The sequence below is a fragment of the Lipotes vexillifer genome, unplaced genomic scaffold, assembly GCF_000442215.2.
Source record: "Lipotes vexillifer unplaced genomic scaffold, Lipotes_vexillifer_v1.1 scaffold205, whole genome shotgun sequence".
Lineage (NCBI taxonomy): Eukaryota > Metazoa > Chordata > Mammalia > Artiodactyla > Lipotidae > Lipotes > Lipotes vexillifer.
In genome coordinates, this window is record NW_006781396.1 from 410,481 (window position 1) to 438,118 (window position 27,638).

A 27,638-nucleotide genomic window follows, 5' to 3' on the forward strand; every position below is an offset into this window, starting at 1 on the left:
CTCCACACCCTCTCCAGCATTTGTTGTTTGTAGATTTTCTGATGATGCTCATTCTGACTGGTGTGAGGTGATACCTCATTGTAGTTTTGATTTGCATTTCTCTAATAATTAGTGATGTTGAGCAGCTTTTCATGTGCTTCTCGGCCATCTGTATGTCCTCTTTGGAGAAATGTCTATTTAGGTCTTCTGCCCATTTTTTGATTGGGTTGTTTGTTTTTTTAATATTGAGCTGCATGAGCTGTTTATATATTTTGGAGATTAATCCTTTGTCCGTTGATTCGTTTGCAAATATTTTTTCCCATTCTGAGGGTTGTCTTTTCATCTTGTTTGTTGTTTCCTTTGCTGTGCAAAAGCTTTTAAGTTTCATTAGGTCCCATTTGTTTATTTTTGTTTTTATTTCCATTACTCTAGGAGGTGGATCAAAAAAGATCTTGCTGTGATTTATGTCAAAGAGTGTTCTTCCTATGTTTTCCTCTAAGAGTTTTATAGTGTCCGGTCTTACATTTAGGTCTCTAATCCATTTTGAGTTTATTTTTGTGTATGGTGTTAGGGAGTGTTCTAATTTCATTCTTTTACATGTAGCTGTCCAGTTTTCCCAGCACCACTTATTGAAGAGACTGTCTTTTCTCCATTGTATATCCTTGCCTCCTTTGTCATAGATTAGTTGACCATAGGTGCGTGGGTTTATCTCTGGGCTTTCTATCCTGTTCCATTGATCTATATTTCTGTTTTTGTGCCAGTACCATATTGTCTTGATTACTGTAGCTTTGTAGTATAGTCTGAAGTCAGGGAGTCTGATTCCTCCAGCTCTGTTTTTTTCCCTCAAGACTGCTTTGGCTATTCAGGGTCTTTTGTGTCTTCATACAAATTTTAGGATATTTTGTTCTAGTTCTGTAAAAAATGCCATTGGTAATTTGATGGGGATTGCATTGAATCTGTAGATTGCTTTGGGTAGTATAGTCATTTTCACAATATTGATTCTTCCAATCCAAGAACATGGTATGTCTCTCCATATGTTGGTATAATCTTTAATTTCTTTCATCAGTGTCTTACAGTTTTCTGCATACAGGTCTTTTGTCTCCCTAGGTAGGTTTATTCCTAGGTATTTTATTCTTTTTGTTGCAGTGGTAAATGGGAGTGTTTCCTTAATTTCTCTGTCAGATTTTTCATCATTTGTGTATAGGAACGCAAGAGATTTCTGTGCATTAATTTTGTATCCTGCAACTTTACCAAATTCATTGATTATCTCTAGTAGTTTTCTGGTGGCATCCTTAGGATTCTCTATGTATAGTATCATGTCATCTGCAAACAGTGACAGTTTTACTTCTTCTTTTCCTATTTGTATTCCTTTTATTTCTTTTTATTCTCTGATTGTCGTGGCTAGGACTTCCAAAACTATGTTGAATAATAGTGGCAAGAGTGAACATCCCTGTCTTGTTCCTGATCTTAGAGGAAATGCTTTCAGTTTTTCACCATTGAGAATGATGTTTGCTGTGGGTTTGTCATATATGGCCTTTATTATGTTGAGGTAGGTTCCCTGTGTGCCCACTTTCTGGAGAGTTCTTATATATGGGTGTTGAATTTTGCCAAAAGCTTTTTCTGCATCTATTGAGATGATCATATGGTTTTTCTTCTTCAATTTAATATGGTGTATTACATTGATTGATTTGAGTATATTGAAGAATCGTTGCATCACTGGGATAAATCCCACTTGATCATGGTGTAGGATCCTTTTAATGTGTTGTTGGATTCCGTTTGCTAGTATTTTGTTGAGGATTTTTGCATCTATATTCATCAGTGATATTGGTCTATAATTTTCTTTTTTTTTAGTATCTTTGTCTGGTTTTGGTGTCAGGGTGATGGTGGCCTCATAGAATGAGTTTGGGAGTGTTCCTGCCTCTGCAATTTCTTGGAAGAGTTTGAGAACAATGGGTGTTAGCTCTTCTCTAAATGTGTGATAGAATTCACCTGTGAAGCCATCTGGTCCTGGACTTTAGTTTGTTGGAAGATTTTTAATCACAGTTTCAATTTCATTACTTGTGATTGGTCTGTTCATATTTTCTATTTCTTCCTGGTTCAGTCTTGGAAGGTTATACCTTTCTTAAGAATTTGTCCATTTCTTCCAGGTTGTCCATATTATTGGCTTAGAGTTGCTTGTAGTAGTCTCTTAGGATGCTTTGTATTTCTGCGGTGTCCCTTGTAACTTCTCCTTTTTCATTTCCAATTTTATTGATTTGAGTCCTCTCCCTCTTTTTCTTGATGAGTGTGGCTAATGGTTTATCAGTTTTGTTTATCTTCTCAAAGAACCAGCTTTTAGTTTTATTGATCTGTGCTATTGTTTTCTTTGTTTCTACTTCATTTATTTCTGCTCTGATCTTTATGATTTCTTTCCTTCTGCTAAGTTTGGCTTTTGTAGGTTCTTCTTTCTCTAGTTCCTTTAGGTGGAAGATTAGATTGTTTATGTGAGATTTTTTTCTTGTTTCTTGAGGTAGGCTTGTATAGCTATAAACTACCCTCTTAGAACTGCTTTTGCTGCATCCCATAGGTTTTGGATTGTTGTATTTTCATTATCATTTGTCTCTGGGTATTTTTTGATTTCCTCTTTGATTTCTTCAGTGATCTCTTGGTTATTTAGTAATGTATTGTTTAGCCTCCATGTGTTAGTGTTTTTTACGTTTTTTTCCCTGTAATTGATTTCTAATCTCATGCTGTTGTTGTCAGAAAAGATGCTTGATATGATTTCAGTTTTCTTAAATTTACTGAGGCTTGATTTGTGACTCAAGATGTGATCTATCCTGGAGAATGTTCTGTGCACACTTGAGAAGAAAGTGTAATCTGCTGTTTTTGTATGGAATGTCCTATAAATATCCATTAAATCTACCTGGTCTCTTGTGTCGTTTAAAGCTTCTGTTTCCTTATTTATTTTCTGTTTGGATGATCTGTCCATTGGTGTAAGTGAGGTGTTAAAGTCCCCCACTATTATTGTGTTAATGTCGATTTCCTCTTTTATAGCTGTTAGCAGTTGTGTTATGTATAGAGGTGCTCCTATGTTGGGTGCATATATATTTATAATTGTTATATCTTCTTCTTGGATTGATCCCTTGATCATTAGGTAGTGTCCTTCTTTGTCTCTTGTAACATTCTTTATTTTAAGGTCTATTTTATCTGATATGAGTATTGCTACTCCAACTTTCTTTTGATTTCTATTTGCATGGAATATCTTTTTCCATCCCCTCAGTTTCAGACTGAATGTGTCCCTAGGTCTGAAGTGGGTCTCCTGTAGACAGCAGATATATGGGTCTTGTTTTTGTATCTGTTCAGCAAGCCTGTATCTTTGGTTGGAGCATTTAATCCATTCACGTTTAAGACAATTATCGATATGTATGTTCCTATTACCATTTTCCCAATTGCTTTGGGTTTATTTTTGTAGGTCCTTTTCTTCTCTTGTGATTCCCATTTAGAGAAGTTCCTTTAGCATTTGTTGTAGAGCTGGTTTGGTGGTGCTGAATTTTCTTAGCTTTGCTCGTCTGTAAAGCTTTTGATTTCTCCATCAAATCTGAATGAGATCCTTGCCGGGTAGAGTAATCTTGGTTGTAGGTTCTTCCCTTGCAGCACTTTAAGTATATCATGCCACTCCCTTATGGCTCGTAGAGTTTCTGCTGAGAAATCAGCTGTTAACCTTATGGGAGTTCCCTTGTATGTTATTTGTCGTTTTTCCCTTGATGCTTTTAGTAATATTTCTTCGTCTTTAATTTTTGCCAGTTTGATTACTGTGTGTCTCGGCGTGTTTCTCCTTGGGTTTACCCTATATGGGACTCTCTGTACTTCCTGGACTTGGTTGGCTACATCCTTTCCCATGTTAGGGAAGTTTTTGACTCTAATCTCTTCAAATATTTTCTCGGGTCCTTTCTCTCTCTCCTCCTTCCGGGACGCCTATAATGCGAATGTTGTTACATTTAATGTTGTCCCAGAGGTCTCTTAGGCTGTCTTCATTTCTTTTCATTCTTTTTTCTTTATTCTGTTCCATGGCAGTGAATTCCACCATGCTGTCTTCCAGGTCACTTATCCATTCTTCTGCCTCAGTTATTCTGCTATTGATTCCTTCTAGTGTAGTTTTCATTTCAGTTATTGTATTGTTCATCTCTGTTTGTTTGTTCTTTAATTCTTCTAGGTCTTTGTTAAACACTTCTTGCATCTTCTCAGTCTTTGCCTCCATTCTTTTTCCGAGGTCCTGGATCATCTTCACTATGATTATTTTGCATTCTCTTTCTGGAAGGTTGCCTATCTCCACTTCATTTAGTTCTTTTTCTGGGGTGTTACCTTGTTCCTTCATCTGGTACATAGCCCTCTGCCTTTTCATCTTGTCTATCTTTCTGTGAATATGGTTTTTGTTCCACAGGCTGCAGGATTGTAGTTCTTCTTGCTTCTGCTGTTTGCCCTCTAATGTTAATTTTTTTCTTTTTCTTTTTCTTTTTTTTTTTTTGGCTGCGTTGGGTCTTCATTGCTGTGTGCGGGCTTTCTCTAGTTGTGGCAAGTGGGGCCTGCTCTTCGTTGTGGTGCGTGAGCTTCTCATTGCGGTGGCTTCTCTTGTTGCTGAGCATGGACTCTGGGCGCGGGCTTCAGTAGTTGCAACAAGTGGGCCCTACAGTGTGCGGGCTTCAGTAGTTGTGGCTTTCAGGTTCTAGAGCGCAGGCTCAGTAGTTGTGGTGCATGGCTTTAGTTGTTCTGCGGCATGTGGGATATTCCCAGCCCAGAGATTGAACCCCGTGTCCTCTGTATTGGCAGGTGGATTCTCAACCAGTGAATCACCAGGAAAGTCCCCCTTTGTTTTTTGGTTTGTTTTTGTTTTTGTGGTACGCGGGCCTCTCACTGTTGTGGCCTCTCTCGCTGCGGAGCACAAGCCTGGATGCGCAGGCTCAGCGGCCGTGGCTCACGGGCCTAGCCGCTCTGCGGCACATGGGATCTTCCCAGACCGGGGCACGAACCCGTGTCCCCTGCATTGGCAGGTGGACTCTCAACCACTGCGCCACCAAGGAAGCCCTCCTCTTTGTTTTGATTAGTATTTATTTATAACTTTCTGTCAGAGTGTAGTAGAAACAATCTCATTCAATACAGATTCCAGCAGGGTTGTATGATGTTTATTTTTTTTCAGGAGTTCATTTTTTTTACAGCAAAATTGTGAGGATGGTACAGAGTTGTCCCATATACTCCCTGCCCCCACACATGCATAGTCCCTCACCAGAATGGCATATTTGTTAAAATTGATGAATCTACATTGACACATTGTAATTGCCCAAAGTCCATAGTTTAACATTACCCCTTTACTCTTGGTGTTGTAAATTCTATGAATTTGAACTAATGTATAATGACACGTATTCATCGTTATGATATTGTAGAATATTTTCACTGCCCTAAAATTCCTCTTTGCTCCACCTGTTCATCCGCCCTCCTTCCATCAACCACTGATCTTTTTACTCTCTTCATAGTTTTATTTCTTCCAGAGTGTCATATAGTTGAAGTCATACAGTATATAGTAGCGTTTTCAGATTGACTTCTTTCATTCAGTAATACACATTTGTTTCCTCCATGTTTATTTTTGTAATGGCTTGATAGCTCATTTCTTTTTAGCATTGAATATTCTGTTGTCTAGATGTATCACAGTGTATCCATTCACCTACTAAAGGAAATCTTGGTTGCTTCCAAGTTTTGGCTATTATTAAATAAGCTGCTATAAATATACATGTGCAGGTTTTTGTGGGGACATAAATTTTCAACTCCATTGGGTAAATACTAAGGAGCATGATTGCTGGATCATATCATAAGAGTATTTTTAATTTATTAAGAAACTGCCAAACTGTGTTCCAAAGTGGCTGTACCATTTTGCAAACCCACCAGCAATGATTGAGAGTTGATGTTAATTTTTAAATCTGGTTTTTCATTTATTTATTTTTATTTATTTATTTTTTTACATCTTTATTGGAGTGTAATTGCTTTACAATGGTGTGTTAGTTTCTACTTTAAAACAAAGTGAATCAGTTATACATATACATATGTTCCCATATCTCTTCCCTCTTGAGTCTCCCTCCCTCCCACCTTCCCTATCCCACCCCTCCAGGTGGTCACAAAGCACCGAGCTGGAGCTGATCTCCCTGTGCTATGCGGCTGCTTCCCACTAGCTATCTACCTTACGTTTGGTAGTGTATATATGTCCATGCCTCTCTCGTGCTTTGTCACAGCTTACCCTTCCCCCTCCCCATATCCTCAAGTCCATGCTCTAGTAGGTCTGTGTCTTTATTCCTGTCTTACCCCTAGGTTCTTCATGACATTTTTTTTAATTCCATATATGTGTTAGCATACCATATTTGTCTTTCTCTTTCTGACTTACTTCACTCTGTATGACAGACTCTGGGTCTATCCACCTCATTACAAATAGCTCAATTTCGTTTCTTTTTATGGCTGAGTAATATTCCATTGTATATATGTGCCACATCTTCTTTATCCATTCATCCGAGGATGGACACTTATGTTGTTTCCATCTCTGGGCTATTGTAAATAGAGCTGCAATGAACATTTTGGTACATGACTTTGAATTATGGTTTTCTCAGGATATATGCCCAGTAGTGGAATTGCTGGGTCATATGGTAGTTCTATTTGTAGTTTTCTAAGGAACCTCCATACTGTTCTCCAAAGTGGCTGTACCAATTCACATTCCCACCAGCAGTGCAAGAGTGTTCCCTTTTCTCCACACCCTCTCCAGCATTTATTGTTTCTAGATTTTTTGATGATGGCCATTCTGACTGGTGTGAGATGATATCTCATTGTAGTTTTGAGTTGCATTTCTCTAATGATTAATGATGTTGAGTGTTCTTTCATGTGTTTGTTGGCAGTCTGTATATCTTCTTTGGAGAAATGTCTATTTAGGTCTTCTGCCCATTTTTGGATTGGGTTGTTTGTTTTTTTGTTATTGAGCTTCATGAGCTGCTTATAAATTTTGGAGATTAATCCTTTGTCAGTTGCATCATTTGCAAATATTTTCTGCCATTCTGAGGGTTGTCTTTTGGTCTTGCTTATGGTTTCCTTTGCTGTGCAAAAGCTTTGACGTTTCATTAGGTCCCATTTGTTTATTTTTGTTTTTATTTCCATTTCTCTAGGAGTTGGGTCAAAAAGGATCTTGCTGTGATTTATGTCATAGTGTGTTCTGCCTATGTTTTCCTCTAAGAGTTTGATAGTTTTTGGCCTTACATTAATTATTTTTTTTACATTTTTATTGGAGTATAATTGCTTTACAATGGTGTGTTAGTTTCTTCTCCGTAACAAAGTGAATCAGTTATACATATACATATGTTCCCATATCTCTTCCCTCTTGCGTCTCCCTCCCTCCCACCCTCCCTATCCCACCCCTCCAGGCGGTCACAAAGCACCGAGCTGATCTCCCTGTGCTATGCAGCTGCTTCCCGCTAGCTGTCTACCTTACGTTTGGTAGTGTATATATATCCATGCCTCTTTCTCGCTTTGTCACAGCTTACCCTTCCCCCTCCCCATATCCTCAAGTCCATTCTCTAGTAGGTCTGTGTCTTTATTCCTGTCTTACCCCTAGGTTCTTCATGACATTTTTTTCTAAAATTCCATATATATGTGTTAGCATACGGTATTTGTCTTTCTCTTTCTGACTTACTTCACTCTGTATGACAGACTGTAGGTCTATCCACTTCATTACAAATAGCTCAATTTTGTTTCTTTTTATGACTGGGTAATATTCCATTGTATATATGTTCCACATCTTCTTTATCCATCCATCTGATGATGGACGCTTAGGTTGTTTCCATCTCCGGGCTATTGTATATAGAGCTGCAATGAACATTTTGGTACATGACTCTTTTTGAATTATGGTTTTCTCAGGGTATATGCCCAGTAGTGGGATTGCTGGGTCATATGGTAGTTCTATTTGTAGTTTTTTAAGGAACCTCCATACTGTTCTCCATAGTGGCTGAACCAATTCACATTCCCACCAGCAGTGCAAGAGTGTTCCCTTTTCTCCACACCCTCTCCAGCATTTATTGTTTCTAGATTTTTTGATGATGGCCATTCTGACTGGTGTGAGATGATATCTCATTGTAGTTTTGATTTGCATTTCTCTAATGATTAATGATGTTGAGCATTCTTTCATGTGTTTGTTGGCAGTCTGTATATCTTCTTTGGAGAAATGTCTATTTAGGTCTTCTGCCCATTTTTGGATTGGGTTGTTTGTTTTTTTGTTATTGAGCTGCATGAGCTGCTTGTAAATTTTGGAGATTAATCCTTTGTCAGTTGATTCATTTGCAAATATTTTCTCCCATTCTGAGGGTTGTCTTTTGGTCTTGTTTATGGTTTCCTTTGCTGTGCAAAAGCTTTGAAGTTTCATTAGGTCCCATTTGTTTATTTTTGTTTTTATCTCCATTACTCTAGGAGGTGGGTCAAGAAGGATCTTGCTGTGATTTATGTCATGTACATGACTCTTTTTGAATTACGGTTTTCTCAGGGTGTATTCTGGCCTTACATTTAGGTCTTTAATCCATTTTGAGCTTACTTTTGTGTATGGTGTTAGGGAGTGATCTGATCTCATACTTTTACATGTACCTTTCCAGTTTTCCCAGCACCACTTATTGAAGAGGCTGTCCTTTCTCCACTGTACATTCCTGCCTCCTTTATCAAAGATAAGTGGACCATATGTGTGTGGGTTTATCTCTGGGCTTTCTGTCCTGTTCCATTGACCTATATTTCTGTTTTTGTGCCAGTACCATACTGTCTTGATTACTGTAGCTTTGTAGTATACTCTGAAGTCAGGGAGCCTGATTCCTCCAGCTCCATTTTTCGTTCTCAAGATTGCTTTGGCTATTCAGGGTCTTTTGTGTTTCCATACAAATTGTGAAATTTTTTGTTCTAGTTCTGTGAAAAATGCCAGTGGTAGTTTGATAGGGATTGCATTGAATGTGTAGATTGCTTTGGGTAGTAGAGGCATTTTCACAATGTTGATTCTTCCAATCCACAAACATGGTATATCTCTCCATCTATTTGTATCATCTTTAATTTCTTTCATCAGTGTCTTATAATTTTCTGCATACCGGTCTTTTGTCTCCTTAGGTAGGTTTATTCCTAGATATTTTATTCTTTTTGTTGCAAAGGTAAATGGAGTGTTTTCTTGATTTCACTTTCAGACTTTTTGTCATTAGTGTATAGGAATGCCAGAGATTTCTGTGCATTAATTTTGTATCCTGCTACTTTACCAAATTCATTGATTATCTCTAGTAGTTTTCTGGTAGCATCTTTAGGATTCTCTATGTATAGTATCATGTCATCTGCAAACAGTGACAGCTTTACTTCTTTTCCGATTTGGATTCCTTTTATTTCCTTTTCTTCTCTGGTCGCTGTGGCTAAAGCTTCCAAAACTATGTTGAATAAGAGTGGTGAGAGTGGGTAACCTTGTCTTGTTCCTGATCTTAGAGGAAATGCTTTCAGTTTATCACCATTGAGGATGATGTTGGCTGTCGGTTTGTCATATATGGCCTTTATTATGTTGAGGAAGGTTCCCTCTATGCCTACTTTGTGCAGGGTTTTTATCATAAATGGGTGTTGAATTTTGTTGAAAGCGTTCTCTGCATCTATTGAGATGATCATGTGGTTTTTCTCCTTCATTGTGTTAATATGGTTTATCACATTGATTGATTTGCATATATTGAAGAATCTTAGCATTCCTGGAATAAACCCCACTTGATCATGGTGTATGATCCTTTTAATGTGCTGTTGGATTCTATTTGCTAGTATTTTGTTGAGGATTTTTGCATCTATGTTCGTCAGTGATATTGGCCTGTAGTTTTCTTTCTTTGTGACATCCGTGTCTCGTTTTGGTATCAAGGTGATGGTGGCCTTGTAGAATGAGTTTGGGAGTGTTCCTCCCTCTGCTATATTTTGGAAGAGTTTGAGAAGGATAGGTGTTAGCTCTTCTCTAAATGTTTGATAGAATTCGCCTGTGAAGCCATCATCTGGTCCTGGGCTTTTGTTTGTTGGAAGATATTTAATCACAGTTTCAATTGCATTGCTTGTGATTGGTCTGTTCATATTTTCTATTTTTTCCTGATTCAGTCTTGGCAGGTTGTGCATTTCTAAGAATTTGTCCCTTTCTTCCAGGTTGTCCATATTATTGGCATAGAGTTGCTTGTAGTAATCTCTCATGATCTTTTGTATTTCTGCAGTGTCAGTTGTTACTTCTCCTTTTTCATTTCTAATTCTGTTGATTTGAGTCTTCTCCCTTTTTTTCTTGATGAGTCTGGCTTAATGGTTTATCAATTTTGTTTATCTTCTCAAAGAATAAGCTTTTACTTTTATTGATGTTTGCTATCGTTTCCTTCATTTCTTTTTCATTTATTTCTGATCTGATTTTTATGATTTCTTTCCTTCTGCTAACTGTGGGGTTTTTTTGTTCTTCTTTCTCTAATTTCTTTAGGTGCAAGTTTAGGTTGTGTGTTCTAGATGTTTCCTGTTTCTTAAGGTAGGATTGTATTGCTATAAACTTCCCTCTTAGAACTGCTTTTGCTACATCCCGTAGGTTTTGGGTCATTGTGTCTGCATTGTCATTTGTTTCTAGGTATTTTTTGATTTCCTCTTTGATTTCTTCAGTGATCACTTCGTTATTAAGTAGTGTATTGTTTAGCCTCCATGTGTTTGCATTTTTTACAGATCTTTTCCTGTAATTGATATCTAGTCTCATAGCATTGTGGTCGGAAAAGATACTTGATACAATTTCGATTTTCTTAAATTTACCAAGGCTTGATTTGTGACCCAAGATATGATCTGTCCTGGAGAAAGTTCCATGAGCAGTTGAGAAAAATGTGTATTCTGTTGTTTTGGGATGGAATGTCCTATAAATGTCAATTAAGTCCACCTTGTTTAACGTATCATTTAAAGCTTGTGTTTCCTTATTTATTTTCATTTTGGATGATCTGTCCATTGGTGAAAGTGGGGTGTTAAATTCCGCTACTCAGAATGTGTTACTGTCGATTTCCCCTTTTATGGCTGTTAGTATTTGCCTTGTTTTTGAGGTGCTCCTATGTTTGGTGCATAAGTATTTACAATTGTTATATCTTCTTCTTGGATCGATCCCTTGATCATTATGTAGTGTCCTTCTTTGTCTCTTCTAGTAGTCTTTATTTTAAAGTCTATTTTGTCTGATATGAGAATTGCTACTCTAGCTTTCTTTTGGTTTCCATTTGCATGGAATATCTTTTTCCATCCCCTTACTTTCAGTCTGTATGTGTCTGTAGGTCTGAAGTGGGTCTCTTGTAGACAGCATATATATGGGTCTTGTTTTTGTATCCATTCAGCCAATCTGTGTCTTTTGGTGGGAGCATTTAGTCCATTTACATTTAAGGTAATTATCGATATGTATGTTCCTATTCCCATTTTCTTAATTGTTTTGGGTTCGTTATTGTAGGTCTTTTCCTTCTCTTGTGTTTCTTGCCTAGAGAAGTTCCTTTAGCATTTGTTGTAGAGCTGGTTTGGTGGTGCTGAACTCTCTCAGCTTTTGCTTGTCAATAAAGGTTTTAATTTCTCCATCAAATCTGAATGAGATCCTTGCTGGGTAGAGTAATCTTGGTTGCCGGTTTATCTCCTTCATCACTTTAAATATGTCCTGCGAGTCCCTTCTGGGTTGCAGAGTTTCTGCTGGGGATTCCCTTGTGTGATTTTTGTTGTTTTTCCCTTGCTGCTTTTAATATTTTTTCTTTGTATTTAATTTTTGACAGTTTGATTAATATGTGTCTTGGTGTATTTGTCCTTGGATTTATCCTGTGTGGGACTCTCTGTGCTTCCTGGACTTGATTATTTCCTTTCCCATATTAGCGAAGTTTTCAACTATAATCTCTTCAAATATTTTCTCAGTCCCTTTCTTTTTCTCTTCTTCTTCTGGAACCCCTATAATTCGAATGTTGGTGCGTTTAATGTTGTCCCAGAGGTCTCTGAGATTGTCCTCAGTTCTTTTCATTCTTTTTTCTTTATTCTGCTCTGCAGTAGTTATTTCCACTATTTTATCTTCCAGGTCACTTATCCATTCTTCTGCCTCAGTTATTCTGCTATTGATCCCATCTAGAGTATTTTAAATTTCATTTATTGTGTTGTTCATCGTTGTTTGTTTCATCTTTAGTTCTTCTAGTTCCTTGTTAAATGTTTCTTGCATTTTATCTATTCTGTTTCCAAGATTTTGGATCATCTTTGCTATTATTACTCTGCATTCTTTTTCAGGTAGACTGCCTATTTCCTTTTCATTTGTTTGGTCTGGTGGGTTTTTACCTTGCTCCTTCATCTGCTGTGTATTTCTCTGTCTTCTCATTTTGCTTCACTTACTGTGTTTGGGGGTCTCCTTTATGCAGGCTGCAGGTTCGTAGTTCCCGTTGTTTTTGGTGTCTGTCCACAGTGGCTAAGGTTGGTTCAATGGGTTGTGTAAGCTTCCTGGTGGAGGGGACTAGTGCCTGTGTTCTGGTGGATGAGGCTGGATCTTGTCTTTCTGGTGAGCAGGTCCATGTCTGGTGGTGTGTTTTGGGGTGTCTGTGGACTTACTATGATTTTAGGCAGCCTCTCTGCTAATGGGTGGCGTCATGTTCCTTTCTTGCTAGTTGTTTGGCATAGGGTGTCCAGCACTGTAGCTTGCTGGTCGTTGAGTGAAGCTGGGTGCTGGTGTTGAGATGGAGATCTCTGGGAGATTTTCGCCATTTGATATTATGTGGAGCTGGGAGGTCTCTTGTGGACCAGTGTCCTGAAGTTGGCTCTCCCACCTCAGAGGCACAGCACTGACTCCTGGCTGCAGCACCAAGAGCCTTTCATCCACACGGCTCAGAATAAAGGAGAAAAAGTAGAAAGAAAGAAAGAAAGGAAGGAGAGAGGGAGGGAGGGAAGGAGCGAGGAAGGAAAAAGAAGAAAGAAGATAAAGTAAAATAAGATAAAATATAATAAAGTTATTAAAATAAAAACTAATTATTAAGGAAAAAAATGGACGGATAGAACCCTAGGACAAATGGTGGAAGCAAAGCTATACAGACAAAATCTCACACAGAAGCATACACATACACACTCACAAAAAAGGAAAAGTGGAAAAAATCATAAATCTTGCTCTCAAAGTCCACCTCCTCAATTTGGGATGCTTTGTTGTCTATTCATGTATTCCACAGATGCAGGGTACATCAAGTTGATTGTGGAGCTTTAATCCGCTGCTTCTGAGGCTGCTGGGAGCGATTTCCCTTTCTCATCTTCGTTCTCACAGCTTCCAGGGGCTCAGCTTTGGATTTGGCCCCGCCTCTGCATGTAGGTCGCCAGAGGGCGTCTGTTCTTCACTCAGACAAGATGGGGTTAAAGGAGCAGCTGCTTTGGGGACTCTGGCTCACTCAGGCCGGGGGTGAGGGAGGGGCACGGAGTGCGGCGCGAGCCTGCGGCGGCAGAGGCCGGCATGACGTGGTACCAGCCTGAGGCACGCCGTGCGTTCTCCTGGGGAAGTTGTCCCTGGATCCTGGGACCCTGGCAGTGGCGGGCTGCGCAGGCTCCCCGGAATGGGGGTGTGGATAGTGACCTGTGCTCACACAGGCTTGTTGGTGGCGGCAGCAGCAGCCTTAGCGTCTCATGCTCGTCTCTGGGGTCCGCGCTTTTAGCCGCGGCTCGCGCCCATCTCTGGAGCTCCTTTAAGCAGCGCTCTTAATCCCCTCTCCTCACACACCAGGAAACAAAGACGGAAGAAAAAGTCTCTTGCCTCTTCGGCAGGTCCAGACTTTTTCCCTCGCTCCCTCCCGGCTAGCCGTGGTGCACTAACCCCCTGCAGGCTGTGTTCACACCGCCAACCCCAGTCCTCTCCCTGCGCTGCCACCGAAGCCCGAGCCTCAGCTCCCAGCCCCGCTGCCCCGGTGGGTGAGCAGACAAGCCTCTCGGGCTGGTGAGTGCCCGTCGGCACTGATCCTCCGTGCGGGAATCTCTCCGCTTTGCCCTCCGCACCCCTGTTGCTGTGCTCTCCTCTGCGGCCCCGAAGCTTTCCCCCTCCGCTACCCGCAGTCTCCGCCCACGAAGGGGCTTCCTAGTGTGTGGAAACCTTTCCTTCTTCACAGCTCCCTCCCACTGGTGCAGGTCCCGTCCTTATCCTTTTGTCTCTGTTTATTCCTTTTTCTTTTGCCCTACCCAGGTACATGGGGAGTTTCTTGCCTTTTGGGAGGTCTGAGGTCTTCTGCCAGCGTTCAGTAGGTGTTCTGTAGGAGTTGTTCCATGTGTAGATGTATTTCTGGTGTATCTGTGGGGAGGAAGGTGATCTCCGCATCTTACTCTTCCGCCATCTTCCCTTCGTCTCCTTGTTTTTAATTTAAATTTACAAGTAAGGAATATGTTCACTTTAAGTTTCTTGACATATAACACTATCATTAGATATTTTAAATTAAGTTGTTAAATTTAATTGTTCGTTTGATAGGCAAAAACTGGCTATCTTATTTCAATTTTTTGTGTCCTTGAATACCAATGAGTGAGTTTTTGTTTTTGTTTTTTGGGGGTTTAGTTAACTATAGTTCCTCTTTTGTGGCTTTCTGGTTTCTTAATCCACTTATCTACTAACATCTTAGTAGTTTTCTTACTGATTTGTAGGAGTTCCTTAAATGAGCTCTGTTTTCTTTAGTTTCCTAGTTTGTAGTTAATTTTTTAAAAGCATACATAAACCTAAATTATTTTGTTTATATAATTCCATCTGGCTTTTGATAGGTTGTCTTATCATTTTTAAGTTTAAAAATTCTTCTCTCCTTTACAGAGATCCAATAGCTTTTCCTTTTGTTGTTTTTTTTGTTGTTGTTGATTATAATTCTTTATTCCATCTAGAATAAAGCAGTTTTCAAGCTTCTTTTTTGTAATTTCTGTAGGCTAATGGTTCTTGATTCATTGTGAGGTTTAAGGATGATAAAAGATGACAGAAACTTTAGGGACAAAATATATTTTAGCAGTGAAAAAAATGATAACCTCTTATCTGACAAATGTAAACTTTCTCATCAGAGTTAAACGTTTAGACAACATTTCTGATTAGCCTTCTGTTAGTACAGCAAAAGCATTTGTATTTGCTGGAAATAACATTTATTTATGAAGAAATTATGGCAGAAATCTGTTTAAACAGTGAGAAAATTCTAGACTGTTCAGACAGCCCAGGATTTTGAAAAAGTCTTGTGCTTTGGCAGGAACCCAGGAGAGGAAGTGTCTGCATCTGCTGCATGCTAGAGGCCTTCCCAAAGAGTTACTGTAAAGCAGCCAAGAGAACAGTGTATTTCACTACTGTGTGGTTCTGGAAGTAACTGGAAGTTTGCAGACTTGAGGGAGGAGACTTAGGAGTACTTCCAGGAGGTCAGTGTCAGTTTCTGTGGTGACCTATTTTTACTGATTCATGTTAAGGGAAAGTGTTTTGTGTGTGTCTGTGTGTAATAGGGAGTTTTCCAATGTGGACTTGAACCTGTTGCTTTAGGAGAAGTCACTTGGGAGGAGTCAGAGGTGCCTGTACAAAAGAGGAATAGGTTGACAAGCCAGAATAACCAATGGGTGTCTGTTATTGGGGCAAATGGTACTGCAGTTGTCATTTATTTTCCTGTAAGGTAATAAAGGAGAAGGACTTAAAGTCCATGTATGTTGTGGAAAAGGTGCAAGAGAAGAGTGCTAACAGGGCCTTTGGGAAAGCAGAGTAAAAAACTTTCTACTGGTTAGTTGATAATCTGCATCTGCCATGAAGAATCAATTCCAGAAAAGACAGCCCTACGGGGGACAAAGCAAAAAAGACAGAAGGGCTTTGCTGCCAGGTTTTAGAAAAAAATGCCACAACTTTGTACTGGGCTAAGGATATTTTACATAGAACACAGTAGATAAGAGAAAAAGCTCAGCATTGGGCCCTTTGAGAGAAATTACTAGCTTAAATCGACAGGGTTGGTTGGTTTTGTTTTTTAATTCTGTACAACTTTTAAAAAATAAAACAGCTTTATTGAGATATAATTCATATACCACACTATTCACCCATGTTCACACTTGAGTACTTTTTAGTACTTCCACAGTGTTCTTCAACAATTGATCACCACCGTATATTTTAGAACGTTTTCATCACCCCAATATCTGCGACTTTTAATTGAACTTATTTTAAAATTTAAGGCCATTGCAGGGAAAAGATGGAACAAGTTAGCAATTTAGAGGATTAATCAGAAAGCTCTGAAACCTTTTTTCCCTTTAAGCATATTCTAACATTCTATTTTATTTTATTTTAAATTTATTTATTTATTTTTGGCTGAGTCAGGTCTTTGTTGCTGTGCGCAGGCTTTCTCTAGTTGTGGCGAGCGGGGGCTACTCTTCGTTGCAGTGCGTGGGCTTCTCACTGCGGTGGCTTCTCTTGTTGCGGAGCACGGGCTCTAGGCGTGTGAGCTTCAGTAGCTGTGGCTCGTGGGCTCTAGAGCACAGGGTCAGTAGTTGTGGTGCACGGGCTTAGTTGCTCTGCGGCATGTGGGATCTTCCCGGACCAGGGCTCAAACCCATGTCCCCTGCATTGGCAGGCGGATTCTTAACCACTGCGCCACCAGGGAAGTCCTCCTTTTTAAAAATAATGGCCATATTTCTCTTATAGGTGTGCGATCCTGTAAAAGTAAGCCTCTGAAGATGATCTGGTGTATTTTAGTTGTAGGGTTTCTACTTCCCCAGTCTTTGGCTGATCCAGGCTTTTTTACTTCAATTGGTAAGTCTTAATTATTTTTTGTTGTTTTTACATTTAAAAATTTACATTTTTTAGTGTTTTTAGATCAGTAAAAACAAATACATTGTGTTCCCAGAGACTGAAACATTACTTCAGTCCCTGCCCCTCTAAAAGTCTCTCATTTTAAAATTCAATTTTTTTCTTTAAATTATTTCCTCTGATTACAAAAGGAATACATTTTCAGATTAGAAATTGATGAAAATTAAGAAAAGCATACCAAAGAAAATTCTCTAGTAATGAGTCCACCCAGCAAATCCTTTAATGTATATACTTAGTCTTTTATGTTTTCCTATATGCATACTTCATATGTCTTAAAAGAGAAGTTTTCTGTCATCCTGTTGACCAGTTCTACCCTCACATGATTGTGGAGCTAAATAAAACACAAACAAGTATTATAGTTATGAAACCTCACTTTGGGATGTAAAATGATGAGTTCTGTTTTCCCCTTATGAATAACTAAATACGGATATTTGAATTTGCAGTTGAGAAGTATACTTTTTGTTAGTGTGGTCTTTGTTTATTGAATAAAAATTTAGTTCTAAGTAGTTTCAAAACCACAAATAGGTGAGAGGGGAGGTAGGGAAGAAGAAACATTGATCCTTGGAAAGTAAGGTTTTGAAATTAAAAAATAAATTTTTAGATGACAGACAATTTGTTGATATGATCCAAGCTTGCAGAATTAAGTAGCTTGAAATTTTGAATTGGAACACATGATTAGAAGAGTTTCCGGCTTTATTTTTATTTATCTGGTTTTAAAAAAAGGAAAAAAAGAAAAAAAAATGATGCTCTCTCCAACATATCTGATTCATGCCAGGTAAGTCCTCTCACAATGAAGCATTTTCAGTCATTCTTAAATTATTCGAAAATACTTGTTTTGACCAGTATGGGTATTTGATTACTTTCTTCCCTTTTTCTCCTTCTAGGTCAGATGACTGATTTGATCCGTACTGAAAAAGATCTGGTGACTTCCCTGAAAGACTATATTAAGGCAGAAGAGGACAAATTAGAACAAATAAAAAAGTAAGCAAAGTGTTTTACTTATTATGACTCTGATTCCACCTTCATGTTTTCTTGGTAGAGCTAAAACATTCTTTGAGTGAAAATGAAAGCCCTCTGTCAGTCTTAAAAGGCCAGTTGAAATGGCTAAAGTAGGAGCACAGAAAACAGAAGTTAGGCCCAGGGTAAGACTTCAGTTGAAGAATATGGATTGAGAAGAATATAAATGGGTATGGGTCATTGACTGACTTTTTTTTTCAATGGTTGCTAATATCTTCTATCCTCTTCTAACCTCCCTAATCAAGCCACCTTCTGGAGCAATTTTCTACTGCTATTTATCCTTCAGTCCTATGGTTCCATTCTAGAGATTACAGTGATAAGTATAGTATTATTTAATTGATATAGTTTTTCCTTAAATGCTAATTTATTTATTTAAATTTATTTATTTATTTATGGCTGCATTGGGTCTTTGTTGCTGTGTGCGGGCTTTCTCTTGTTGTGGCGAGTGGGAACTACTGTTCGTTGCGTGCGTGGGCTTCTTATTGCAGTGGCTTCTCTTGTTGCAGAGCACAGGCTCTAGGCGTGCGGGCTTCAGTAGCTGTGGCACGTGGGCTCAGTAGTTGTGGCTTGCGGGCTCTAGAGTGCAGGCTCAGTAGTTTTGGTGCATGGGCTTAGTTGCTCCGCAGCATGTGGAAATCTTCCCAGACCAGGGCTCGAACCCATGTACCCTGCATTGACAGGCGGATTCTTAACCACTGCGCCACCAGGGAAGTCCCCTAATTTATTTTTAATTGACTCAGGTTCATATTTAATTCTGACCTGAGAGTTCCTAGCCTTTGTTTAATGAGTAGCTAAGTATTCAGTTTTTTTGTTTTAAAATACAGTTTCTAGATACCGAATATAAAATTTTGCTGTAAGTTTGATTTAAATGAACATATAACTGAAATTGGATTGGGCTGATTACTTTGTAATAATCAATTATTTGGCTTTAATGACCTGTAGGGATGAATTTTTAGATTCTTACTAGAGGGATCTCCAATCACATTCTACTAAGTTAGGTTACGTTTACCGTAACCATTTGGGAGAAACAAAACTAAAACAAAAAGTCTTGTAGTTATATTTTGATTTTGCCAAGTTAGATTTTATCTGTAAGAGAATCTTGCTTTTTAAAAATCCTTTGTAATTTTACTTTTAAAAGGATTTTAAGTATAGTTTTAACTCAAAACCCTCTAATCTTTTTTGAGTGCTTTACTAGTCTTCTTCTTCATTGAGTGTGTATATACTTTATGTAGATTCCACTTATGTCTTACATTTTTAGATGGGCAGAGAAATTAGATCAGCTAACCAGCACAGCAACAAAAGATCCAGAAGGATTTGTTGGACACCCTGTAAATGCATTTAAGTTAATGAAACGTCTGAACACTGAGTGGAGTGAGTTGGAGAATCTGGTCCTTAAGGATATGTCGGATGGTAAGTCAGATGGTAAGACTAATGAGCCAAAAAAAAAGTAAGGCTTTTTTGCTACCACCTGTAGACATGCCAGAAGAAGTGATAAATTCAGTTCCCAGAACATCAGGTGTTCAGCCTTGTAACTGAATTATTGCTGAGATGTATTTGATTTGACTAGATTTAATTTAGTCTACATCCTGAATTCTTGATTTTAAAAAAAAGATGAATAAAAACTGGAAGTAAAGAAAGATAGAACTTTATTGTTAAAATGTAATTTCTGCTCTTCATTTAACATGGTCCTTTTTGCTTGGAAATCTAAAAAAGTGAATCAGTTATTTGGCATACAGCTTCATTTCTGAGGGTAATTGTTTTCATTTTAGGATTACCTTCAGATTTAAAAAATTTTATGGGTAAGTCTTTATCTTCTAATCAATTTTTAATGTGCTGGGAGTGATACTAATAAGGAAAAATGTTAGCTGTGTTTTACATAGTACTTTGAAGCTTAGGATGGTTTTGTTTAACATAGACAATAAATTTAAAAATTGAGGCTGCAAACAGTAATAATGAATGTCTTTCTAATTGAAACAATAAAATTGTAGTTGGAGTATTGAGATCTTTTAGATATTTTAGTAACAGACACGGAAAACTAAGGCTGGAGTTGAATGAAGTAGAGGTATTATGCTTTAGTACATAGTGTTTATTTGTTGAATAATTGAAGGTGGCGAAAAAAAGAGAGACAGAGAACTGAGCCAACTGTGTAGATAAAGCACTCCAAGGGTGCTTTCAAGTATTTGTGAGCAGTAAACTAAACTATTATGCATAGGACAGGAAACCTTGAAAAGAAAAATTAAGGCAAGCACTTGTGAATACTTCTTTGACACGAGAAGGAAATAGTACCTGTGATTATTTGTTGTCATATAACACCATGAGAACATTTTTAAGGTCATATATGTATGCATTTGTATACATATATACATATGCACACACATTTATTTATTTTTTAAAAAAATCTAAAAAAAAAATCTCAAGTGTGAACTAAGTTTTTTTATAAAGTAAACCTTAAGACTTAGGCGTTTTAATCTGTGGCAGTCATCCCATAATGCTATAGTAGATATACGTTTTTTCTTTTTATTAGAGAGGATTTAAGTAACTTTATAGATTTTGGTTTGGGGCATAAAAACGTTCCAGTCTTCTGTAAAACTTGCTTGTAAAATTCCATGTGGATATTGTGACTAGGAGTTGGTCTTAAAACTAATGCTTTAATATGGACTTAGGCCTCTTCCAGCTAGTTGTTCATCTGTACATTTCAATTAACATAAAAATGCCTGGCCTTTTGATGATCAAAGTATGCAGAGTTGATTATAAGTAAAGGAGAATGGAGGGAAGTCTCGTACCTAATTTTGATTTGCAAATGATGACACATGTTATTAAAATTTTAAATCACTTTTTGTTTTTGTTGTATTGATTTCTTAAGGAGTATTTAGCATCTCTTCTCCTTAGGAGTTATATAGTTATCAGTAATTAGTTTCTTAGTTTTATTTTTGCTGTATTTTATGTAAAACCTTTTAAAATTAATATTAGGATTTATAGAGTGCAAACCATGATTGATGAACACTATATTTAATAATTAAACAGATCTAAATATATTTTAATAAACTAGCTTACCTGATACTCTTACATATATAATAAATGTCTCTTCCTTCTTAAAGAATTCCACCAAACTTTATATATTTACACATTTATGTGATATGTGGCACATGGAAGAAGAAAACATAACTTTAAGAGTATACATTTTACTTACTGTTATCTGAAAGTATAATTGGTTGCCAGTGAACATAGTTTTCAAATCTTTAAATGTTCACTTTTCAAGCTTAGTGGAAGCTGTGTTGTATAATTAAAAACTCTATTATGTTAGTTGATCTTTACCTATTAATACAAATATAATTTATGCAATGACCTCAGATTACTTAAGCAACATTAAAAATGGTTTGGGAAGATGAACAACTTAGAGGTATGTCAAGTCTCGTTCAGTATATTTAATTTTTTCTTGTTACACGTGGTATGGTGGAAAATTATAATAAAATAGATTTTGAAAAATCCTTTTAAGACTATATTGGAAAATGGAAGTCTGTGAGGTTCTAAAGTCTTTTTTTCTTCCAATTTTATTGAGATATAATTGACATACAGTACCGTATAAAGTGTACAGCACAATGATTTCACTTACACACATCATGGAATGATTATCACAGTAAATTTAGTGATCATCCATCACCTCATATAGATACAAAATTTAAAAAATAGAAAAAAATGCTTTTCCTTGTGATGAGAACTCTTAAGATGTACTCTCTTAACAACTTTCATATGTAACATACAGCAGTGTTAATTATTTTTGTTGTGTTGTACATTACATCCCTAGTACTTACTTATATTATAACTGGAACTTTATACCTTTTGACAGCCTTCCTCCAGTTACCCTGCACACCCACCTCCTGCCTCTGATAACCATAAATCTGATATCTTTTTGTATGAGTTTGTTTTTGAAATATAATTGACCTGTAACACTATGTTCCTGTTATACAAAATATTGATCCTATATTTCTATATATTTCAAAATGATCACTGTGATAAGTCTAGTTCTGATATGTCATCACCATACAAAGATATTACATAGTTATTGACTATATTTCCCACACTGTACATTTCATACCCGTGTCTAGACTCTTTTTTTTCCCCCCCTATTTTAAGGTTTTATCTCTAACCTAACCATTCAGAGACAGTACTTCCCTAATGATGAAGATCAGGTTGGGGCAGCCAAAGCTCTGTTGCGTCTCCAGGATACCTACAATTTGGATACAGATACCATCTCAAAGGGTGATCTTCCAGGTAAGAATTATTGTAGTCTATAAAAATCCTATCACTTGGCTTCTCTGTTCAGTCCATTAGGACAATGTTAATATAAAAAGACTTCCGTATTTTAAGATTTTTAACTTCACTTTGTTTCACAGCCTTTGAGGACAAAACAACCCTTTGTCTAGGACTGAATAGTTGTGGATAAGCTGCTAGCTTGTTACTGTGAAAGCTTATAATTATAGGGACTAACTTAAGTAGGCAATTTTAGCATGTAAGAAAAAGAAACAACCAGTTTTCCAAATGTCTGTCTTTAGAATACCCAGTATTTGTGTGTTAAGTTATAAGGACATTGATAATCAAAGTTTATATATTCAGTAATTTAAAACCAAGACATGTTGAGTATGTACTGATTTTTAGTGTTCTGCAGTGTGAAGCATCCTGCTTTCTGACCTGTTTTTGGCAAAACCCTCTTTTTTTAAGTTACAGCTGATTTCATGGTAATTTGCTTATATTTATTGTGAAAAAAACATAAAACAAAATTTACCATCTTAACTAATTTTAAATGTGCAGTTTATGGTATTAAGTACATTATTATGCAACCATCATTACCATCCATCTGCATAGCTCTTTTCATCTTGTGAAACTGAAGCGCTATGCTTGTTAAACAATAACTCCCCAGTTCCCACTTACTCAGCCCCTGGCAACCATCATTCTACTTTTTGTCTCTATGACTTTGACTTAAGTACCTCATATAAGTAGAATCATACAGCGTTTGTCTTTTTGTGACTGGCTTATTTCACTTAGTATAATGTCCTCAAGGGCTGTAGTATACGTCGGAACTTGCTTCATTTTTAAGGCTGAATAATAATCCATTGTGTATATACCATATTTTGCTTATCCATTCATCTGTTAATGGACACTTGGGTTCCTTCCACACATCAGCTATTGTGAATAATGCTGCTGTGAACATGGGTGTGCAAATAGCTCTTCAAGACAATGTCTTTTATTCTTTGAGTATATACCCAGAAGTGGAATTGCTGGGTCATATGATAATTCTGTTTTTAAGTTTTGAGGCGCCACCATACTCTTTTCCATAGTAGATATACCATTTTACATTCCCACCAACAGTGCATAAGGGTTCCAGTTTCTCCACATCCTTGCCAACACTTGTTATTTTCTTTTTTTTTTTTTCTGATAGTAGCCACTCTAGTGGGTGGTATCTCATTGCAGTTTTGCATTTCCCCAATTATCAGTGATGTTGAGCATCTTTTCATGTACTTATTAGCAGCTGCCTGTACATCTTCTTTGAAGAAATATCTATTCGAGTCCTTTGTCTATTTTTTTTTTTTTTTTTTTGGCACGAACCCGTGTCCCCTGCATCGGCAGGTGGACTCCCAACCACTGCGCCACCGTCTATTTTTTAATAGGGTTATTCATTCTTTATTGTTGAGTTTTAGAGGTTTTCTATATATTCTGGATATTAATTCCTTATGAGATGTATGATTTGCAAATATTTTCTCCTATTCTGTGGGTTGCCTTTTTACTCCATTGATACTGTGCTTTGTATCCAAATTTTTAAATTTTTACGAAGTCCAGTTTGTTTATTTTTTCTTTTTTTGCCTGTGCCTTTAGGGTCATATACAAGAAATCATTGCCCAATCCAGTGTTATAAAACTTTTGTCCTATGTTTTCTTCTAAGAGTTTTATTGTTTTAGTTCTTATATTTAGGTCCTTGATTTATTTTGAGTTAATTTTTACATGTGGTAGTAGGTAAGGGTTCAACTTCATTCTTTTGCATGTGGATATTCGGTTCTCCCAGCACCATTTGTTGAAAAGACCATCCTTTCCCCATTGAATGGTCTTGCCATGCTTGTCAAAAATCATTTGACCATATATACAAAGGTTTACTTCTGCCTCTGTATTCCATTAGTCTGTAAGTCTGTCTTTATGCTGATAGCACACTATTTGATTATTGTAGCTTTGTAGTAAGTTTTGAAATTAGGAGGTGTGTGTCTTCTGGTTTTGTTCTTCTTTTTTAAGATTGTTTTGGTTATTCTGGGTCCCTTGAGATTCCATATGAATTTTAGGATGGGTTTTTCTGTTTCTGTTTTTAGTATTTTCAAAGAGATTGTGTTGAATCTGTAGATTGCTTTGGGTAGTATTAACATTTTAACAATCCATGAATCATGGTCTTCCAATCCATGAACATGGGATGTGTTTTCCATTTATTTATGTTGTCTTTCAGCAGTTTTTTTGTAGTTTTCACTGTATGTCTTTCATCTCCTTGGTTAAGTTAATTCCTAAGTATGTTATGCTTAGACTTGTTTTAGTAATTTTCTTTTAGATTGTTCATTATTGGTACATAGAAATGCAACTGATTTTTCTGTGTTGTCTTTGCATCCTGCTACTTGGCTGAATTCATTTATTCTAACAATTTTTTTGTGGAATCCTTAGGATTTTCTAACCTAAGATAATGTTATCTGCTGGGTATTCCCTGGTGGTCCAGTGCTTAGGACTCCATGCTTTCACTGCCGAGGGTGCAGGTTCAATCCCTGGTTGGGGAACTCAGATCCCACAAGCCGCGCAGTGTGGCAGAAAAAAGATAACGTTATCTGTGAACAGAGATCATTTTACTTCTTCCTTTCCAGTTTGGGCACCTTTGAGCTTGTTCTTGCCTAGTTGCCCTGGCTAGAACTTCAAGTACTAAGTTGAATAGAAGTGGCAAAAGTGGGCATCCTTGTTCTTGTTCTTGATCTCAAAGGAAAAGCTTTCAGTCTTTGACCATTGAGTGGGTTTTTCAAATATATCTTTTATTATGTTAAGGTAGTTTTCTTCTATTCCTAGTTTGTTGAGTGTTTTTTATCACGAAAGAATACTGAATTTTGTCAATTGCTTTTTCTGCATCAATTGAGATGATCGTATTTTTTTCCTTTATTCCGTTAATGTGGTGCATTACATTGATCGATATTCATATGTTGAAACATCCTTGCATTCCAGGAATAAGTTTTACTTGGTCATGGTGTATAATCATTTTAATATTATATGCTGCTGAATTCTGTTTGCTAGTATTTTGTTGAGGATTTTTACATCAGTGTTCATAAGTGATATTGGTCTGTAGTTTTCTTGTAGTGTCTTTTTCTGGCTTTGGTATAAAGGATAATGCTGGCCTCATAGAATGAGATAGGAAGTATTCTTTCCTCTCTTTTTGAAAAGTTTGAGAAGGATTGGTATTAGTTCTTCTTTAAATGTTTGGTAGAATTCTCTAGTGAAGCCATTAGGTCCAGGGCTTTTCTTTTGTCAGGAGACTTTCGATTACTGATTGTCTCCTTACTAGCTATAGGTCTATTCAGATTTTCTATTTTTTTCTAAGTCTTGGTAGGTTTTGTGTTTTTAGGAATCTGTCCATTTCATCTAGGTTATTCAATTTGTTGGTGTACAGTTTTTCATAGAACTCTCTTATAATCCTTTGTATTTCTATAGAATCAATAGTAGTATCCCCACTTTTATTTCTGATTTTAGTAATTTGAATCTTTTTTTTTTTCTTAGTCCATGTAGCTAAAGGATTGTCAATTTTGTTGACAAAATTCTTTTCAAAGAACCAACTTTTGTTTTCATTAATTTTCTCTATTGTTTTTCTTTTACTTCTCCTTTAATTTTCCTTTCTTCTGCTAGCTTTGGGTTAAGTTTGTTCTTGTTTTTCTAGCTTTTAGGTTGTTGATTTGAGATCTCTCTTGTTTTTTAATGTAAGCGTTATAACTATAAATTTCTCCCTTAGCTCTGCTTTCATTGTGTCCCATACGTTTTGGTATTTTGTGTTTTCATTTTCATTTGTCTTTAAATATTTTCTAATTTTCCCTGTGATTTCTTCTTTGATCCATTAGTTGTTAAAGAGTGTGTTTTTTAATTTCTGCAAAATTTGAAGTTTTCCAGTTTTACTTGTGTTACTAATATCTAACTTCACATGATAATTTACTTTTGCCATCTCTCACTTTTTCTGTGAATGTGTGGCTTACCCCATTACTATCTTCTTGTCATTATCAACTAGAGAAATAAAATATATTACCTCTATCATCATACTGAAATTGATTTTCTCCTTAAGAAAATATAGTGGGATGAGTTACTTGTTAAGATGTTTTTCTTGCTCATCTTCCTAAATTTGCAGTGAAGTATCAAGTGGAAAAACTAACCATGGTATAATATTAAATAAAATTTTCTTTAAGCTGCAATGTAATTTTATCAAGTTGGACTTCCAAAAAAGTACAAATTTGCAAATTTTATTTTCTGTTTCTACTAATATGGTACATTATAACACTTCTGAAGATCACAGCTTTGTTTTGTTTTGTTTTTTAAATTAATTAATTAATTAATTTGGTTGCACCGGGTCTTAGTTGTGGTGAGCAGCTCCTTAGTTGTGGTATGTGGGCTCCTTAGTTGCAGCTCGCAGGCTCCTTAGTTGTGGCTTGCAGGCTCCTTAGTTGTGGCTCGCCAGCTCCTTAGTTGTGGCATGCAAACTCTCAGTTGAAGCATGCATGTGGGATCTAGTTCCCTGACCAGGGATTGAACCTGGGCCCCCTGCATTGGGAGTGTGGAGTCTTATCCACTGCGCCACGAGGGAAGTCCTGCCTCGTTTTTTAGTTCACCTCTGGTTTAAAACATCAATTTGTTTAATAGATATTAACTATTTAATGTTTATTTAATATCTACTTAACATAATAACCATTATGTTAAGTACTAGGGATGCGATAATGAATAACATTGCTTTTGCCCTTAGGGTACTTATATTATGATATGGTATGATGAATGCCTAGATGCAGATAACTTAGGATACTGTGGGAACACATAGGAGAAAACTTAATTTTGGACTTGAGAAGAGAGAGGCATAAAGTAAGACTTCCTAGAATACAGGATATTTTTTAAAATTGAGATGTAATGGCAAGGAATTAGCTAGGAAATTGGGGGAGGGGGGGAAATAGTGGGCATGAGAAAAATATTCCAAACAGAACATATATATAGGCCAGAGAGGAGAGAATATTTTATATCAGATATCTAACAAGTAGTTTGTTCAAGGGGTGAGTGCATGAACAGTGGGAGAGAGTTGGTTTTGTGAGAGTAGTGAGAGATGAGGCTAGATAGGTAAGCAGAAGCCATCTTCTGATGAACTTTGTAAGTCATGTGGAGGAGTTTGAAGTGTTCTGAGTGCAATGAGAAGCTATTGAAAAGTTTTAAACGGGGAGGTTATATGATTTTCATTTTAGAAATATCATTCTGGCTGCAGAATGGGTTCAGATCTGGGGGTAGGGACAAAGAAATCAGGGAGGAGGCTGTTGTAAAAATTAAGTAAGAGGTGATAGTGGTAGCTTAGGTTATTTCCAGTTTTTTGCAGGACCAAGGTTTCAACAGACATCTTTATGTCTTCTTGTGTCTATTACACACATAAAAGAGTTTCTCTTGGATATAAGCTTCTCAAACTTTACTAGATGTGGCCAGATATTTCTCCAGAGCAGATGTACCAATTAATACTCTCACCAGCAATGTATGGGAGTTCCCATTTCTTCATACCCTTGCCAACACTTGGCTTTGT

At 37.1% G+C, this 27,638-nt stretch overlaps 1 protein-coding gene across 3 annotated transcripts in view; it reads left to right on the forward strand.

Moving 5' to 3' along the window:
- P4HA1 (prolyl 4-hydroxylase subunit alpha 1) overlaps positions 1-27,638 on the forward strand; it is a 92,273-nt gene that overhangs the window by 17,541 nt on the left and 47,094 nt on the right. For all 3 annotated transcript variants that reach the window (XM_007454668.1, XM_007454669.1, XM_007454670.1), the window contains exons 2-5: positions 16,637-16,744; positions 17,686-17,782; positions 19,077-19,228; positions 21,953-22,090. In XM_007454668.1, the coding sequence (XP_007454730.1) occupies positions 16,669-16,744; positions 17,686-17,782; positions 19,077-19,228; positions 21,953-22,090 (463 nt within the window). In that variant the 5' untranslated portion in view covers positions 16,637-16,668. The remainder of the gene's footprint in view (positions 1-16,636; positions 16,745-17,685; positions 17,783-19,076; positions 19,229-21,952; positions 22,091-27,638) is intronic.